Source organism: Schistocerca cancellata, chromosome 6 (genome assembly GCF_023864275.1).
Source record: "Schistocerca cancellata isolate TAMUIC-IGC-003103 chromosome 6, iqSchCanc2.1, whole genome shotgun sequence".
NCBI lineage: Eukaryota > Metazoa > Arthropoda > Insecta > Orthoptera > Acrididae > Schistocerca > Schistocerca cancellata.
This window is the reverse complement of record NC_064631.1, coordinates 555,773,701-555,793,599: the sequence shown is the minus strand read 5'-3', so window position 1 is coordinate 555,793,599 and position 19,899 is coordinate 555,773,701. Positions and strand designations below refer to the sequence as shown.

The window sequence follows — 19,899 nt, the reverse complement described above, 5'->3', positions numbered from 1 at the left end:
GATGTCAGTGTGACATGTTGATTTTCTCTCATGTTGTGTGGCTGCACGCCATCTGTATATTATGTGATTCAAGGCTCTGCAGAGATGCCCTGGATATCTTAAGACTGTGCTTCCTTCTCAAGGTAGAGCACAGTCATTACAGTGTTGTTGTCTTTGCACACAGTGTCTGTTGTATGCAGTGATTATCTTGCAAAGGTGAAGTCAATGTGATATTTGGAAGCTGAAGTCGGACAAGGAAAACACAGTTGGATACTTAAGATTCAAGTATCACCATCACAAAAAGTCCAGTTTGGCTTAAAATGGAAAGTGAGTATGTTAGAAGGTGGTTCTAGAAATCGGAATGAATGTAAGGAGCTGACTATAGGTTGACATGCTTTCTAAAGGCAAAGTGAGAATGCTTTTATGTGAAAAAGCTTCAAAATCACTTCTTCTGTGGCACCTCCGAGTGCTCCTCTCAATAATTGATTGATCGCTGACTGACTGATTTTTCTTTGTCTGTCTGTCCTCTTACTCACTCTCTGCTGTTTTCTTTCTATTATCTGATCATCTCTCTCTCTCTCCTGTCTGATCTCTCGGCTGCCCCTTGCTCAGCAATTTTGTCCGTTTTCTTCTTCTTCTTCTATGCTCTCCTTGGTGAAAAATCATATCATTTATGTCATTGGTGAGTTCAGTTTGCCATCTTGCCCAGTGAATGATTGACACTGCATAACCACTCCCAATCTTTGTAGAGAGTGAAAAAAATTTTCAGTCTCATGGTGACTGGCATGTATCCTGGGAATTCCCACATCACTCTCAGGTATTCGTAATTGCGGCGCTTCACAGCATGGGCAAGTGGCTCCCCAGCAGATTGCTTCAAGTGTTTGCCTGCATCCATGAGTTTTCAAGAGGGCTGTTAATCAAAGGAAATGTCAGTGCCTTGGTGAAGTGTTTCCATTAAAAAACACGTCAAACACTTCAGTTAAACCATACCTGTCTGGCTTTCAGGTTGTGGCTTAATTGGACCCCTCTTGTCCTGAACATCTGGTGATGAAGTATTACAGGATATTGAATATACACAAAGCTGGGCATCGTGACTGTTCCACAGAAGAGTGTCACAGAAATGCTGAAAAACCTGAAATGGCATATACTTGATGATACGTGCCAAATATTCTGTGAAAGCCTACGTACAAAGTTTCAAGTATCATTATTGACAAAGGAACCATGCCTATTTGTCATCAATGCAAACATTCAGATTTATAATGTATGCAGGGCTTGGCCACAAATCAAAGTGACAGAAGTGAGCACTCCAGATGGCTATGAGTTCAGAGAAAAATGGCATTTTTGGCGTGAATTGGGCAAGACATAAGCCACTTATGCTAGCATAGTTACCAGGCAGTGCTTGGCTCAGCAGGAACAGTACAGGCCAGTAATCTGAGGGTTTGGGATTGATCCCTATTTGGAAACATTTTATTTTTATGTTATTTGCACTGCAGATGGACCAAAATAATGTTTAATATATTGTATGTATTGATATTTTTGTAAAAGGGATGGAAAGGAAAGACAAAGGAAAATTTGGGATTGCAAATGAATTTCTAGGAAGGGATTGTGAGGTATACACGAAAACAACTTCTTATATAAAATTAGATGTTTTTATTATTTTACAGTTGATGATACACATGTGCTGGGGCAATATTCATTGTAAAACAAAAAGCAGTTGTTCTCGTGGCAGCTTTCATACATTATAAAAGCCACAGTTTTACAATTACGTGGTTGTTCTCCCCCCCCCCCCCCCCCCCTTTTTTTTTTTTTTTTTTAAAAACAAGCTTGGTTTGTATTCATAAAAGGTTTCCTCTCAGTGCACATTTTGGCACCAACCACGCATAACGCACATCATTTCACATCATATTGGCAAGTATAGCTGGTTACGTATGATGGAATGTATTTTGATACAGTCTTCTCTGGATGTGACTCCCTTTTCTCTCTTGATGAGTTAGAGAGTTATTTTTTAAGCTTTTTGATCAAATCCTTTACTGGATGATAAAAAAATATACATCATAGAATTGCAGTACTGTAGTGCATTTGGGGTGCTATACGACAGCAATCCTTCATTTTGAAAAATCATATAATTGTGGGATTGGTTGTCCTCCCTATGAGTCGGTTAACAGAAAAAACATGTTTTCCTGCATACAGGACTGTAGGGCTTCATCACATCAGTCAAAAACTTTTTGTATAAAGCTGTCGTAGATTTCCCAGATTTTGATGAATGATGACATTCCTGTATTTTGCCACTACTTATCCACCATTTTTTGAGGCCTTGGCATATGTAGAATGTAGCTAATAATTTTCTGGAAAGGGTTACAGTATATTGTGCTATACGTGAGTGGGCCACTTTGTTCATATCCTGTCATTTCACAAGGAATACATTTGCCTATTGATGGTTCGTGTTCAGTTACAAGTTGATTGGTACTGGGAATTTGGGAAGAGAACATACAAGTGTATTATACAGGATATAAAAAAAGAGTATTTCGATTGACATCAACAAATGAGAAATCTTGACATACCTATTTGATTGGACTCTTTAATTACAATTCTGTTTTGCAAAATTATTTTCTGTGCCCTCATGGACGCTGTAAGTACAATTCTTTGTTGGATATTTATGTGCGATCCCAAATTTTCCTGTTCCTTTCCATATCATGCCTTTTATCAGAAAGTTAATACATTCAATATGTTGACCAGTATTCCAATTCACCTGCTGTGTAAGTAATGGTAAAATGGAAAATGAAACAAAGTTTCCAAATAGGGAATCGGGCCTCTCACCCTCGGATTCCGTTCCATGCTTTTTCCACTGAACCAATCATCGTCTGGAAACTGTGACATAAATGGCTATGCATCACTCGATCCACATCAGAATTCTCCCCCAATAATCCCCCCCCCCCCCCCCTTAAGGAACAGTTGACCATCTGGAGCTCCCACTTTTGTCACTTTAATTACTGGCGGCCGAGTTCTGCATGTACCCTAAATTTGAACGGTGATGAAGATTTGGTGTAGGTAGTCTTCTTCTTCTTCTTCTTCTTCAGCTTCTGCCTTTGTCCAACAGTTTTCACAGGGTTGGCAGGGTTACTATCAGATTTGGCATGGTTAATTTGAACGGGTGGCCAGATGCCCTTCCAGGGCCAGCGCGCCTACCTGAGTCCAAGAAGCAGCGCATTAGTGCTCTCGGCTAACCTGGCGGGTTTAGTGTGGTCTCCTTGTGAGTGAGTAATTCATCGAAATACTACTGTCACCCATGTATCACTTCTATAGGGGTAAGTGAAGACAAGATTACACATATTACTGCATACAGGGGCTTTTAAATTATCATTCTCCACAAGGGAATGGAATGCGAAGAAACTTCCTAGTACAGGGGAAATATCGTCCATCATGCACTTCACAATGGACACACACACACACACTGAAACAAAAAACAATAACCTATATATGTAAACAAAACAATATAACAAATGGATGGCCAGCCTAGACTTCTCAATCCAGGAATCTATCCGAATAGATCGCCAAATTTTGTGACAGAAACAAAGGCATACATATTCATCCCTGATCCAAAATGCAACACCTTCGGTTAACTTTATGAATTCCTCACAAACATGGCACCTATGTACTCAGCCATCAGACTGTACAAATGAGCCATCAGACGGTACATCTGGAAGACCTTTATCTTTCTTGCCACATCATCATTCATTATGCATGCAATGACATGCAAGGGAATTTCCTCATCAAAACAAGTACAAAGTAAACATTAAATCTCCAGTCATTAACAACGTGCCCAACTAACAATCCTAGAGCCAAAAACAAATCTATAGTCAGTAACTAATGAAATTACGATAACTCACTAACAAAACTCCAAACACAATTCCAATACGAAGCATACATGTAATACGCAACACCTGACAAAGAACACTACATCACTCCAGTCACACACCAACAATACTCAGAAACAAATTCAGAGCACATCTTCAGATACATTCCACTTAAAATCTGCTGGCAACAATGATATCACATACCACAACATAGTTATATCACATGTCAAAGCAAGTGACCGGTACTGCACATTTGAGTTGACCCAAGCAAATGACTGTTCTTTAACCTGTAGCAGGTACTTCTTTAATTTCTCTTCACACTAATTATGATTTAATAGTGCGTAAGTCAAAACCATGGACTACTGCAGTTTCACTTTTCCTCTACATGTTTCTTACACTTTGCCTTTGATAGGCCAGAGAATCCATTTAATCACATTTTCCCCCATCTTGCCTGCCTATTTGGTACCAAACCATTGCAAGCAGTTAGTTTCTCAAAACACTTCTGATTTTCAGAGGTTAAATTTACATATGGCTTCATTACAAGGTCCCAGTACAGTTGAAAATTACTACAATTTCTTTTCTTTATTGTTTTGTAGTTTTATAGTTTTGTTTTCTGTAGCATTTGAATACAATAACACAATAAACCAATATTTAATGAGGCAGGCAGTTTTGTTCAGATCGTTATTTCCACCCTCAAACTGTGGGTAACACACACACAGCATTTTGACTCTCTTTGCCACATGATCTTGTACAGGGTGACACACAGGAGACGGACGGTTTTTAATGAAATAATACTCAGCCAACTTTAAAATTAATGCATGTTTATTTACACAAAATCAAAGCTCATTATTTGTCATTTTAGTCAACAAAGTTATTTGTGAAAAATGATGCTGTCAAGGGGATGTCCATCATTTTTAATGCAGGACTCAAGTCTCTTCTCAAAATCCTCCATCACACAGACTAAAATATCTGCAGGGATGGCAGCAATTTCTTGAATGATTGCATTCTTCAACTCGTCCAAATTTTGTGGTTTGTGGTTATAAACGCAGTTCTTAAGGTACCCCCTCAGAAAAAAGTCACATACTGACAAGTCGGGAGACCTGGGAGGCCAAGGAACATTGCCAAAATGTGAGATAATCCGGCCAGGAAACATGCATCTAAGAATTGTCATTGAAGTGTTTGCGGTGTGCAATGTTGCCCCATCCTGTTGGAACCAAACACGTCTTCAAGGGATTCGTCGTGTTCTTAGTTCTGGTTTCAAGAATGTTTCAAGCATACGAATGTAACGAACCAAATTAACAGTAACTGTGGCCCCGTTCTCTTCAAAAAAATAAGGTCAATAATGCCAACAGAGCCAAGAGCACACCAGACTGTTACTTTTTCTGAGTGTAGAGGACGCTGGTGGGTAAGGTGTGGATGCTCTGGAGCCCAGTAACATAGGTTTTGCTTATTCACGGTCCTGTTTAAATGAAAATGAGCTTCATCGCTCATCAATAAAATTTCATTTTCATTCGATCCCAAAATCACTTTCATTCTGTAAGCGAAGTCTTCTCGTACAGAAAAATCAGTTTCCTTAAGTTGTTGGACAATGAGCATTTTGTAGGAATGGAATTTTAATTCTTTATGCAAAATTCGTCTAACCGATTCATGATTGATTCGTAACTCACTAGCATGACGTCTAGCTGACCGTCCTGGGCTTCTGACTGCCGCTTGCCTTATCCTTTCAACATTTTCTGGTGTTGTTACTCTGCGTCTTGGGCCAGGATGCTTCTTATCCAGTATGTTTCCAGTTGATCTGAAGTTTTCCACCCATCTGAGGATTGTGTTACGGCTCGGAACAGCTCCTTGTCGACCGACACTAAACTGCGCACGAAACAATCGCTGCGTAGCAATAATAGACTCACCACTTTTCACGAAACTGTCATAGACAAACACTCGACGTTGCAAGTACCACTGCTCCATAGTGACTGATTAAATGAAATGGCGTCTTGTGTGGATCAGAACTATCCCCAACATGACCACCTCCCACCACTGTGCCCTCAGTACTACGCAGTTCAAAACTGTCCGTCTCCCGTGTGTCACTCTGTGCATAGAAGAGCATTTTCCATTAAATTTTTATCTATTTCTCCCTACAGTGCTGGGTTGTAAGAATATTTGCTTATTTCAATTTTTCCCCTCTCTATAGTGAAACAAAGAAAGTCTTTGTGAGTGTGCCACATCTTTACCAGTCTCCCTCCGTCTTCCTCTCCCTATATCCTCTTTCTCCCTTCCTTGTGTTAGTATGTTAGTTGCGTTTTAATAGGTCACTATTAAAGTAGTCAGAACCTCTTCATTAAAACAAACAGTTGGCTTGTTTACCCACAAAATGCCGCCTCATATGGTGTCTGTCAAATTGAAATAAGTAAGAATATGTATATTTCAGTTTTAGTCACAGAACTTCATATAAAGTTAATATCCGTGTTTGCCAATACAATAGTTTATCCTAAAGGCCATTACACCTTGTTAAAGTTTCTGACAACCTTTCTACTGCCAAATCATTTATTTTGTAACAAGTAAAGGAAGTTGCACTCTTCTTATATGGCTTTGAAATACCCATTCTTGCTTGTTAAATCAAAAGTACTTTCATCTAATTTATGAGCTGGAACTAAAACACAATTTTTGTATAATTATAAATAGTAATTCACACTTCAGAAATGTAATTGCGTACAATATTTAAGAGAGTGGTTGTTTGAAAAAAAAAATAACTGTTACTTGTATAATATTTAACAGTCACAGTTTTAATGCTTTCAGGAAACAATATGTCTGGCCCAAGTCTTGCCCTCGCCTCGTTGACAGCCACTTACACTGATTCAGAGGCAGAAGATGAAGCAGGCGAGGAGGAAAATTCCCCAGGTGCTAGTAGCGTGAACTCTGTTGTATCCAACACAGCCACTCCTCCAGCCACAGCACCTATTACAACAACAACAACCCAAGTTTCTATTGTGAGCAGCAAAGTTGCCCGCCTTGTGTCGTACCACGATGAAACTGTGGTATCAGACGACGACGAGGAAGGCGGTCAGCGCGTGTCAGTGGGCAGCGAGGAGCCTGAAGATGGAGGCGAGACTCCTGCTGCAAACCCAGCAGATGTGAATGATGTTATATTGTTTTCTGAACCAAAGGGTCGTTGTTCAAATGAATTGCAAGAAAAAATTAGTAGACTGCATGAAAAGATGATGTCTTCTGGTTTGGACATGAATCATGTGATACAACAGCGGAAGGTTTGTAACATTTAATTATGACCTTTAGTTATTATCTCAGTTTTGTGTAAGTTTTATGATTAGAAAAGTAGAATAATTGAAGTCCCGGGTTCGATTCCCGGTGGGTACAGGGATTTTCTCTGCCTCGTGAGACTGGGTGTCGTGTGATGTCCTTAGGTTGGTTAGGTTTAAGTAGTTCTAAGTTCTAGGGGACTGATGACCATAGATGTTAAGTCCCATAGTGCTCAGAGCCATTTGAACCAATAATTTGAAGAACTTTATTGAACAGGAATAAAACAGTTTAAAACACAAAAAGAATTATGTACAGAATTACTGTGAATTTTGTGTTTACAATTGGACTTTCCTCAATCATTTTACAGACATAATAGAATTTTCTTAAGTTCATTATTTTTCTGTTAAATGAAAAATGGAGCAGCTCCTCTCTCTCTCTCTGGTCATTTCCGTATGTACACAATACATAAATTACTCATTTGTTTTGTGCTTCATAAGCTGATTGCTAGCTCCCTTTAAGTTGATAGGTTGTACATTTATCAAATGGTTTAACACATTGAGAGCCAATATTTGCAGGTGAAAGTTGTTATTAGAATTTTTCTACTAATATGAGGTGTTTTCATACTCCATGTTGGCAGTAATTTAACTGTACCTGTATGAGGTGCCTGTAACACAGTTTAATTTGATGATTTTTTTTTTTCCACAGTTGCTATGAGCTCTTTGAACAGCTGCATGCTACTTGCAACTATTAATTTTTGGGTTATTTTCATACTGTTTTCTCATTGTGATTAAAAAAAGTAGGAGCAGTATATATGATCATGAAGACTGCTAAATCCTAAGGTGGTGCGGTTTTTGTGTGTAGATGCATAATGTCAACATGATAGCTTATTTTATTGTAAGGATGTTAGAGTTGAAATGTCATTTAAGTTATCCACTGCTTCTAGCCCTATATGCAACCTGTTAGATACATGTAGAATATCTATGGCTCATGTGTGTGTCATCTTTATAAATATGCTGTGTACCTTTCTCATATGTGTGTATCATGTTGTTACAACAAAAAATCAACTGCCCAAATCACTGTAATGCTATGGAGTTATTCCATAAAGAACTATCAGTTTTGAATCTCCCAGTCAGCTTCTTATTTTCTATTACAAATAACCTGAAATTTGTGCTGTATATATCAATGAACCCAAAATCTTAATTATTTCATTCATCTGTCTTAAAACAATACTACATTAACTTCTGAGGTTGAATCTGCACTTGATGTACTAAGTGTGACAGAAAGATGCTTATGCATAATAGTATGCACTACCCTCTGTCCTCCAAACTTACAGGTGTTTATTGCTGTTTCCATTCCTCCATTGTAGGACCACTTGCAGAACTGCATTGCCATCCAGTCAGTAGGTTTGATCTCTGACCTGTTCCTTCCTTTTGAGTAGCTTCATATGTGGAGAGACTAGTAGTAACATCAGACTGTTTGCAAATTATGCTTTTAGCTATAATAAAATAGTGTATGAAAACCCTATGTAAATATTTACCCAATCTTGGTAAGATTTCATGTTGGTGTAAAGTTTGATAGCTTGCTGTAAATTTTCATAAATGCATAATAGTGCTCGTCACGAAAGGAAAAGAAAAACAGTATCCTGTGACAGCAACATCAGTAAGTCACAATATGAATAATTCAAGTCTTTTTAAATACCTGGTTATAATAATTTGGTGAGATATAAAATGGCTTAGTCTTAGGTAAACCATGTTGAAGATTTTTGTTTATTCATAGAATACTAGGAAAAGACAATAATTCTGCAAAGGAGATTACTCATAAAATATTTGTGCAAAGACTAACAGGAGATATAGAATGTGTACAAAGAAAGGGTGCAGGAATGACCCTAAGTTTTTTGACCCGTAGATGAATGTCAGGGAAATGCTGAAAAACCTCTACTAATAGAAACTTGAAGGTGAAAGTTTCAGGAACCAGTTTTAAGCAGAGTCTAGGGTGTACTACAACCCCTATGTATAGTTTCCGTGTGGACCACAAACACAAGGACTGTATAATTACAGCACACGTGGAAGCATAGCATTTTGGCAGTCATTCTGCTAGTGTTGCATAAGTAAACAGAACTTTTTATATAAATGGGACATAATCTCTGCTATGCACTTCTTGATGGTATACAGGTGATTGATGTAGACATATGAGGAAGCGTGTATACATACAGACAGTGTTTTATGTTTATGCAGGCTGCCTGGAGAAAAATACAAATTTTCTTCGCACTATTGAGATTCATTGTTTAAGTTTTATTTAATTTACTACATTGATTTTGTCCTCCCCTTTAAAGCAGGCTTGAAGTTCATCCTCGACTGACACACAATCCAGAGTTGCACGAAAAATGCAGCATGTGATACAAAAACAGTTAATCTTCTTCACCATTACTGATCTTCCATAGCTCTAGATTTTGAGTAACTTGGTGATTCTTTTTCAATGTTCTTCCATTTAAGTTTTCCATTACCTCTTTCTCTTATATGTAAATATGAACCAGTGCACACTGCAGGCATTTGGGCACAGTTTGTAGCAGAATTTAACAGAGTAAATGAAATCTTCCACACTGAATTACAATTTACAGTGAACACGAAGTTCTTATACATGTATGAACAGAGCTTTAGTAGATAACATACAGAAACTGCTATGAATCCGATACAACATCCCTTTCACACTGAATCGTACTTGGTAGTGACACCAGTAATATGATGTGGTGAAGGTACTGTATTGCTGATGCACAGGCAGTAATATGAGGCCTTGTTTTAATGTAATAAATTGCAAGAAAATAACCACAATTTTGGCTTCTTTTGGACACAAAGAGTAACTGGTGCATAATTACAATAGTTGCTACAGAGGTTTTTTATCGTTTGTCATCTGTTATATGGAGTGCTAGTGATATGCTAATGCATACACATTACATTTTACAGGTGTGAAGAAAGGTATAAAGTTTGTTTATGAGCTAAAGAAAATGGATTGTGTCGCATGGAGAAGCAGAAAGTTTTGACATTCAGTTGCTCGAATGATGCGGAAGAGCAAAGACAGCTTGAAATGCCTGTGCTTGTAATTTGGGGAATGCCACATGGAAAGATGCAGCAAGAAAGTGGTGTTACACTTTCAGAGAGATCTTCTGTAATGTGAGTCATTCTGCAGATACAGGACAAGCACTCACTTTGATTACATCTATATAAATACTTTAATCCACAGTGGTCTTCATCAGTATACATCAGTATCAACAAATATATTGAAGTGTCAACCATCAGATATTGTGCAGCATTTGCAACTGAAGTGGCCTGCTGTGGTTACTATGCACCCAAAATTGATGTATCCAGTAACAGATAGTCCACAATGACAAAAACAGTCCCATTCTGTCACTGACAACAGTCTAAAGAAATGACTGAGCATAAAAAAAAGGAATATCTCCACAAAAACTGCTATGTGCTACTAATTGGAATACAGATATAACCTATCATTGCCGTGGTCACAGTTCATTAAAAGGGAGACTGCATTAAATAATAGTGGCTCAGGAGAAATCTTAATACTCCATGAAATGATAAAAGCTTGTATGAACTGTGTTGGAAAGTTATTGCGTATCTCCAGCATTTCCTGTACGTCCTTGTTGTTCTCTATGATAGGTCTCTCAGTAATCAAAATGATCTTAATATTTCCTTGGCTGTTTAAACTCCTTTTTCCAGATTTACTCAGCTGTTGAATCAGGCAAGTGCTAAATGTTGACAGGCAGTTTCAGACACTCTAGAAGAATATCTCCAGTTCTTTCCTTTTTACCAAGCCGATTAAATACATTTGAATTTGGAAGTAATGCTGGGCAAAATTTTGCATCAACCTGTAGTATGATTAAAATAACTTTGTGATTGGTGTTTTAGTGAGTATAGTGGTAGTGGTGGAGGACAACAGATGGGTATCTGTTGAGAGGCCAGACAAATGTGTGGTTCCTGAAGAGGGGCAGTGGCTTTTTTAGTAGTTGCAGGGGCAACAGTCTGGATGATTGACTGATCTGACCTTGTAATGTTAATCAAAATGGCCTTGCTCTGCTGGTACTGCAAATAGCTGAAAGCAAGGGGAAATGACAGCTGTAATTTTTCCCGAGGGCATGCAGCTTTACTGTATGGTTAAATGATGATGGTGTCCTCTTATGTAACATTTTCTGGAAGTCAAATAGTCCCCCATTCGGATCTCCAGGTGGGCACTACGCGGGAGGCCGTCGTTATCATGAGAAAGAAAACTGGCGTTCAGTGAATCGGAGTGTGGAATGTCAGGTCGCTTAATCGGGCAAATAGCTTAGAAAATTTAAGAAGGGAAGTGGATAGGTTAAAGTTAGACGTAGTGGGAATTAGTGAAGTATGGTGGCAGCAGGAAGAAGACTTCTGCTCAGGTGAATACAGTGTCATAAAAATCAAATAAGGGTAATGCAGGAATAGATTTGATGATGAATTCAAAAATGGGAGTGTGATTAAGCTACTACAAACAGCATACTAAATGCATAATTGTAGCCAAAATAGATAGGGAGCCCATGCCTACCACACTAGTACAAGTTTATATGCCAACTAGCTCTGCAGATGATGAAGATATTGAAGAAATGTATGCTGCAATAAAAGAAATTATTCAGATAGTTAAGGGAGATGATGATTTAATAGTCATGGGGGACTGAAATTTGGTAGTAGGAAAAGGAATAGAAGGAAAAGTAATAAGTGAATATGGACTGGGGGTAAGGAATGAAACAGGAAGCCACGTGGTAGAATTTTGCACAGAGCATAATTTAATCATAGCTAACACTTGGTGTAAGAATCATGAGATAAGGTTTTATACATGATAGAGACCTGGAGACACTGGAGGTTTCAGATAGATTATATAGTGGTAAGACAAACATTTAGGAACCAGGTTTTAAATTGTAAGACATTTCTAGGGGCAGATGTTGACCTGACCACACTTCATTGGTTGTGAACTGTAGATTGAAACTGAATAAACTTCAAAAAGGTAGGAATTTAAGGAGATGGGTCCTGGATAAACTGAAAGAACCAGAGGTTGTAGAGTGTTTCAGCGAGAACAGGGGAAAGAAATACAGCAGAAGAAGAATGGGTAGCTTTGAGAGATGAAATAGTGAAGGCAGCTTACGATTAAATAGCTAAAAAGATGAGAGCTAGTCGAAATCCTTGCATAATGGAAGAAATATTGAATTTAATTGCTGGAAGGAGAAAATACAAAGCTGCAGTAAATGAAGCAGGTGAAAAGGAGTACAAACGTCTCAAAAATGAGATTGACAGGAAGTGCAAAATGGCTAAGCAGGGATGGCTAGGGGACAAATGTAAGGATGTAGAGGCATAATCACTAGGGGTAAGGTGGGTACTGCTTACAGGAAGATCAAAGAGACCATTGGAGAAAAGAGAATCATGTGTATGAATATCAGGAGCTTAGCTGGAGTAGTACTAAGCAAAGAAGGAAAAGCAGAAAGGTGAAAGGAGTATATAGAGGGTCTATGCAAGGGTGATATATTTGAGGGCAATATTATGGAAATGGAAGAGGACGTAGATGAAGATGAAATGGGAAATATGGTACTGCGTGAAGAGTTTGACAGAGCACTGAAAGACTTAAGTCAAAACAAGGCTCCAGGACTAGACAACTTTCCATTAGAACTACTGATAGCCTTGGGAGAGCCATCCCTGAAAAAACTCTTCCATCTGGTGAGGAAGATGTATGAGACAGATGAAATATCCTCAGACTTCAAGAAGAATTTAGTAATTCCAGTCCCAAAGAGAGCAGTGTTGGACAGGTGTGAAGATTACCAAACTATGTTTAATAAGCCACAGCTGCAAAATACTAACACGAATTCTTTACAGACGAATGGAAAAACAGGTAAACGCTAACCTTGGGGAAGATCAGTTTGAATTCAGAAGAAACCTTGGAACACACAAGGCAATACTGACCCAGTGACTTATCTTAGAAGATAGATTAAGGAAAGGAAAACTTAGGTTTCAGCATTTTTAGACTTAGAGAAAGCGTTTGACAATGTTGACTGGAATACTCTCTTTCAAATTCTGAAGGTGGCAGGGGTAAAATACAGGGAGTGAAAGGCTATTTTCAATTTGTACAGAAACCAGTTGGCAGTTATACGAGTTGAGGGGCACGAAAGGGAAGCAGTGGTTGAGAAGGGAGTGAGACAGGGTTGTAGCCTATCCCCAATGTTATTCAATCTGTATATTGAGCAAGCAGTAAATGATAAAAGAAAAATTTCAAGTACAAATTAAAAACCGTGGAGAAGAAATAAAAACTGTGAGGTTTGCCAACAACATTGTAATTCTGGAAGAGCAGCTGAACAGAGTGGACAGTGCCCTGAAAGGAGGGTATATGACCGACATCAACAAAAGGAAAATGAGGATAATGGTATGTAGTCGAATTAAATCAGGTGATGTTGAGGAAATTAGATTAGGAAATGAGACACTCAGAGTAGTAGATGAGTTTTGCTATTTGGGGAGCAAAATAACTGATGATGGTCAAAGTAGAGAGGATAAACTGGCTATGGCAAGGAAAGCATTTCTGAAGAAGAGAAATTTGTTAACCTCAAGTATAGATTTAAGTGTCAGGATGTCGTTTCTGAAAGTATTTGAAAGGAGTGTAGCCATGTATGGAAGTGAAACATGGCCAATAATTAGTTTAGGCAAGAACAGAATAGATACTTTTGAAATGTGGTGCTACAGAAGAATGCTAAAGATTAGATGGGTAGATCAAATGACTAATGAGGACGTACTGAATGGGATTGGGAAGAAGAGGAATTTGTTGCACAACTTGACTAGAAGAAGGGACCAGTTGGTAAGACACATTCTGAGGCATCAAGGGATCACCAATTCAGTATTGGAGGGAAGTGTGGAGGGTAAAAGTTGTTGAGGTAGACCAAGAGATGAATACACTAAGCAGGTTCAGCGCAGTAGTTACTCGGAGATGAAGCTGCTTGCACGGGATAGACAAGCATGGACAGCTGCATCTCTGGACTGAAAACCACAACAGTAACAACATAGGTAGAAGATAGTCACCAGACTGTTGTAGTCCTTTCTTGGGCACCACGTGCTCACACTTTTTGCAGGTAAAACGGAGTTTCATCAAGTGTGTCTGGCTGTATGCCAGCAGCACTGTCTCCCCCCCCCCCCCCCCCCTCCCCTCAAAGTTATTTTGTTCAAGCTATAATACATGGGCCAGTTTTTATGAAACTTTTTTCTTTTCCTTTCCACATCATTGCGCATTTCATGTTTGCACCATGACTGAACTTTTCTTACATATTTCTGTTTTTTATTTTAATGTCATCTTTCTGTTCCTCAGGACTTTCGGAACCCAAGTATTTATGAGAAGCTGATTCAGTTCTGCAGTATCAATGAACTCGGCACAAACTATCCCGCGCATTTCATGTTTGCACCATGACTGAACTTTTCTTACATATTTCTGTTTTTTATTTTAATGTCATCTTTCTGTTCCTCAGGACTTTCGGAACCCAAGTATTTATGAGAAGCTGATTCAGTTCTGCAGTATCAATGAACTCGGCACAAACTATCCCGCACATGCGTACGATCCATTGCGCTGGGGAAAAGAATCATTTTACGAGGAACTGGCACGTGTTCAGAAGGCAGAAATGGAGCGTCGAGAAAAGGAGAGGCGTGAGAAGACTCGTGTTGAATTTGTTTCTGGGACAGCCAAACGTCCTGCTGGAGGTGCAGGGTCAGGGGAGGAGGATAAAATGCGTCGGAAATCAAAATGGGACCAAGTGGGTACATTATTGGCATCCAATACGACAGCTGCTGGTGCACAAGCTGGCATTCTAAAGCCGGGTCTTGTTCAGCAGCCTGCACTAACTACTTCAGCAACTGGTACCAAAGGGACTGTAATTTCAGCATTTGGATCTCTGCCTAAGAAACCACGAATATAACTGTTAATTTGTACAGAACTATAAATTTATTAAACTTTTCATTAGATTGATGCCATATATTTTTGTGGTATGTATGTGGGACACTCTATATGGTATGTTTGTACATAGCCTTCTGATTTTCTCCCTGTATTCCCAGTCTGAAAATAAGACTTTTCGATAAAGGCCTGAAAAGCAATTCGTGAAAACTTTGCTATCAAAATTTTTGCCTTTTTTCTGAAAGATGGCTGCTTTCATTTGGAATATAGCTTTCCTGTCATGTAAGATTTGAATTTCCTTTCTAATTTACAGGGAAATGAGTACAAATAAGAAGGATGATTTTTGATGCTGTTAATCAGTGAAATGTCATGCTTATTCCAAACATAACTATTGTATGTTCAACAATTCATTGTGTTTAATCCTCCCTACTTCCTAATGTCACATTCTTTTCTGAATGAAAAGGAAAAGTTGCTATAATACTCATTTCTTCTAGTAAACATTCCATATTTATTCCACTACGAAACCTTGAAAGAAATGTTATCAAAGGGAGGCAAGTAACTTTTTTGAAGTATTGGAAACATATGCTGACTACCAGAAGTGTAAATTTAAACAGTTCATTGTACAACAACAAAAAATTTACTGTAGGGAGAAGTGTAGTGTAAAATTAAGTCATTGCTCTGGGAAGATAGTTGTATCACCTTCAACTGAGGCTAGAGTACATCCATTTATGTAAAAAATAATCCAGAATTGACAGTTTTGATGTATTATACTACTTCTTCTTCATTATTGTTCAAACGAGGCCTCATTTTGTGCATTTATTATATGATGAGTAACAAGTATTGCATTGACTTTCTGCTGCTTTGGGGCAACTCACCTGCACTTTATTTATTCCATTAAAGGCATTTTTTGAGAGTATAGGAAGAAGCTGCTTTTGAAGCAGTGAAACCGTACTGTATTGCAACTAATATGTATCATACAGTGACATAGCTGCTTATTTTTATATCAGAAGTGTGTTGGCCACCATTAACTGATGTTCACATGAATGGAAATTTTTCATAGTCCCAATAAAAATTGCTCCAACACAGACAGCTGAGATGTTCTTTTTATTTTCTTTTTTACCCATTTCTTAAAACCCCTGTTTTTAGAATTACTACATTATAACTTAAATCCATTTATGTTATGTTAAATTAAAGTCACTTGGATTAGCATCATTTGTTGTGTGCTCATCGCATGAGTTCATCCCTGAATGATGACTGCTTCATACTTTTTCCACAATACTGCAATGACAAGCAAACTGTGCAATAACAGCAGAGATTGTAATGAATATTTGTAATTGTATTCATTACAGATGAGTGAACACAGCCTCATTTATAAAATAAGCAAATACTGTGCATCCTAATAGTGATCTTTTTGTGTAAAAGAGCTCTTATTGTAAACCTGTTGGAAAATGGTATAAACATTCCCCCAATTTGCGTTTTAGTAACCTTCTTGTGTATGAATGATTGTTGTTTTGTTTAAAGTATTATAGTATTATTTAATTAGATTTCTAAGATCAGCTACATTTCTATGAATTACAGTGTACAACAGCTACAATAGAGTTATTAAGAAATACGAATAATTCAAAGTGTTGTACTGTTACGTCAGCTTGTGTTGCAGTATCAATCAGTCATAAACCTGAAAATCACACATTATTTATATATTTTCCTCTGGATTCATAAAAGCTCCATTTCTGACAGTATAGGTTTCAGCTATTTTTATAATTGAGAGAGAACATAAGAAATTACTATGTATTTTAGCTAAGTCAAAACTAGCATCTACATCTATAGTATATTAACAAAATAATGTCCAACATATACAAGCTAAAAAACAAAAGAGAAAAATAGGAATAATGAATAACATAATCTGTTGTGTAAATAAGTGTGGAAAAAGTATGCTGTATACTTAATAGTTTTTGATGGTTAGGCAATGGGATGTCAGCTACAGATTACTGTGATGAGGCAGCTATAAGCTTTACTCTTTTTTCGAAGAAAGGGGGGGTGTGACAAAAATAAATTCATCACACATGTAACAATTTGTTAATATTACTTGCACACAATTTCAGAGAATGCAGTAAAATCTGTGTAGATGTTATCTAGTATCCTACTGTTAATTTCTCAACAGTGAATGGCACATGATTGATGAATGTACAGGATGTCTCACCTTACTCTGCCACCTCAAATATCCCTGGAATAACAATAGATATTCAAAAACTGTTTTCACCAGCATGAACATATGGCAGGGTCTTAGGAAACCAAATACTATGTGAAATTTTAAAACATAAACAAATACTATTTTTTAAAAAAACTTGTGTATTTTTAAATGGACACCCCCTATTATTTTGTGTGCACTTAATAGCAGGAAAAATCACAAAAATCATTTCATTCGTTGCATCACAATACGTCAATTACATCCTGAGAAATTGCAAAGTGAAGTTAATGCTTAAAATAAATGAAGCGCATGTCCTGAGACTCAAGCATGCACCTCAAGCTGCCGGTCATCGTGATATGATTGACGAACTACGTCAGTTGAGTGTTAATGTACTGTGTGGTATTGTACGACACATCATTGGCCCATATTTCATTGATGGCACTCCTAAAGGGGGATAGTTTAGCCCCTTCTTCAGCTGTACCGTACTGGAACTGGTCCACCTCTTATAATGTGTCATAATGGGGCATGTCCTGCACGTAATGTTTATTGTTGCGAAATGACAACTAGTGTTACAGTTAGTGGTAACACACTTGGATTCTCATTTCTAAACCTGGTGAGTTCTGAAATATGTAGCGTATAAAGGATAGCAACGGCATCACAGTGTCTGACGTAATGCATCACATGTAGTACTGTGCTCAGAGCAGGTGTCGTCTGCACTGGTGCCTGCATTCTGCCGTTGTTTGGTTTGTGGGGCGCTCAACTGCGTGGTTATCAGCGCCATTTTGCCGTAAACATACCAGTATCACCATGGCATGCTCTACCTTTGGTGTACAAGTGTCTCCTAATCTGGTCTGCTGAACTGCTCTCATACTGTAACATAATTCACGTATGTTGCCGCAGTAAAACCTCTTTTCTTGTGCCTTGTTACATTTGCCATCATCTAGTGATATGCCAGTCTTCAGTAATGAAGAAAAACTGGATATTATTTTAATTTATGGTGAATGTCACAGAAATGCAACCGCAGCTGTGACACTGTGTGTTGAATGCTACCTAGATCGGCAGTGTCCGTCACATTGAACCATTGGCAACATCTGCAAGGCACTCACAGAAACAGGAAGCTGGGCTCCCACAAAATGTCGACGTCTTACGCTAGCGACTGGCAATGGGAACAAAATTGCTGTTCTGGCTGCTGTAGCGCACAATCCTCAGGTGGGTGTACGAGAAATTGCACGAGGCGTAGGAATAAGCCACAGTAGTCTGTGCAGAATCTTGCATCGGCATCGGTTTCATCCATTCCATATGTCACTGCACCAAGAACTATACGGGAATGACTTTGAATCCCGCATTTCATTCTGTCATTTTGCACTTGAACAGTTGCAAGGTAATCCAGTATTCCTAAGCAATATGTTGTTTACAGGCGAGGCTTCATTTACAAATCATGGTAATGTGAATCTGCAGAACATGCACTACTGGTCCGTGCAAAATCCTCACTGGATTTCAATGTTTGGCGCGGCATCATTTCTAACTATATTAAAGGTCCCTATTTTTACTGTGGAACATTGAATGGACAGCAATATGCATCATTTCTTCAACACATACTAGCACTTCTCATGGAGGATCTAGGATTGGAAACTCATCTATCAATGTCTTTCCAACATGATGGGTGTCCCACACACAATGCAAAAGTTGCCAGAGATGTAGATGCGACGTGAGGATGGGGTGGGGAGGTACTGTGCGATGGCCAGCACGGTCCCCCGACTTGACGCAGTTAGACTTGTTTCTCTGGGGCGCAGTGAGAGTCAGTGTGTATCAAAATCCCCCAATTACAGTAGAAGATATGCAACATTGTATTATTGCGGAATGTGTGGTAATATCTGTAGAAACTCTACACTCTGTGCAACACTCTCTCGTTACCCAACTGCAAACATATTGATGCAAACAGAGGGCACTTTGAACATATGTTGATGTGACACAGTTTCATTGGTCAAGATGTGAGTGCATTTTCTATGCTGGATGTTGTGCACAACAGTACAGTTTCTGTGGGCGACAGGCACTATTAAACGTGTTTAGCAAAGTGAATTCAAGTGTGTTATCTCTAATTGTAGCTCTAGTTGTCATTTCTCTAGAATAAGCATGCATTTACAATTTGAAAAATGTAACTTTGCATTGGACGTGTTACTTGTTTATTTTTGTGGGTTGTGCATACCTTCCCATTGTGTGAGCCCCTGACACAGGGAGCATGAGGTGTTCGCTTGAGTCTCAGGATGTGCACTTCATTTATTTCAAGCGTTAACTTCGCTTCGCAATTTCTCGGGATGTAATTGACGTGTTGCAATGCAGCCAATGCCATGATTTTTGTGATTTCTCATGCTATTGATTGCATACGAAATTATAGGGGTTGCCCATTTAAAAATACACAAGTCTGTGTTGAAAATAGTATTTGTTTACAGTATAAAATTTTGCATAGAACGTGGTTTCTTAAGCCCCTGCCGTACATTCATGTTGGTGAAAACCTTTTTGGAATATCTATTATTCTTCCAGAGATATTTGAGGTGGCAGAGTTAGGTGAGACACACTGTATACCTGCACATAATTTTGCACGAGCTCACATTAATAAATCTGGAATTAAAAGCTAAACATTTCTGAAATGATTCATTACAAGAAAATTACTTTTGTTCTATTTTTCACACTGAA

At 38.3% G+C, this 19,899-nt stretch overlaps 1 protein-coding gene across 2 annotated transcripts in view; it reads left to right on the top strand.

Annotated features, from left to right (window-relative positions):
• Positions 1-16,104, top strand: part of LOC126190934 (SAP30-binding protein) — a 39,839-nt gene extending 23,735 nt beyond the window's left edge. For both annotated transcript variants that reach the window (XM_049931578.1, XM_049931577.1), the window contains exons 2-3: positions 6,624-7,090; positions 14,599-16,104. In XM_049931578.1, coding sequence (XP_049787535.1) covers positions 6,632-7,090; positions 14,599-15,042 — 903 coding nt within the window. In that variant the 5' untranslated portion in view covers positions 6,624-6,631 and the 3' untranslated portion in view covers positions 15,043-16,104. The remainder of the gene's footprint in view (positions 1-6,623; positions 7,091-14,598) is intronic.
• The last annotated feature ends 3,795 nt before the right edge of the window (positions 16,105-19,899 follow it).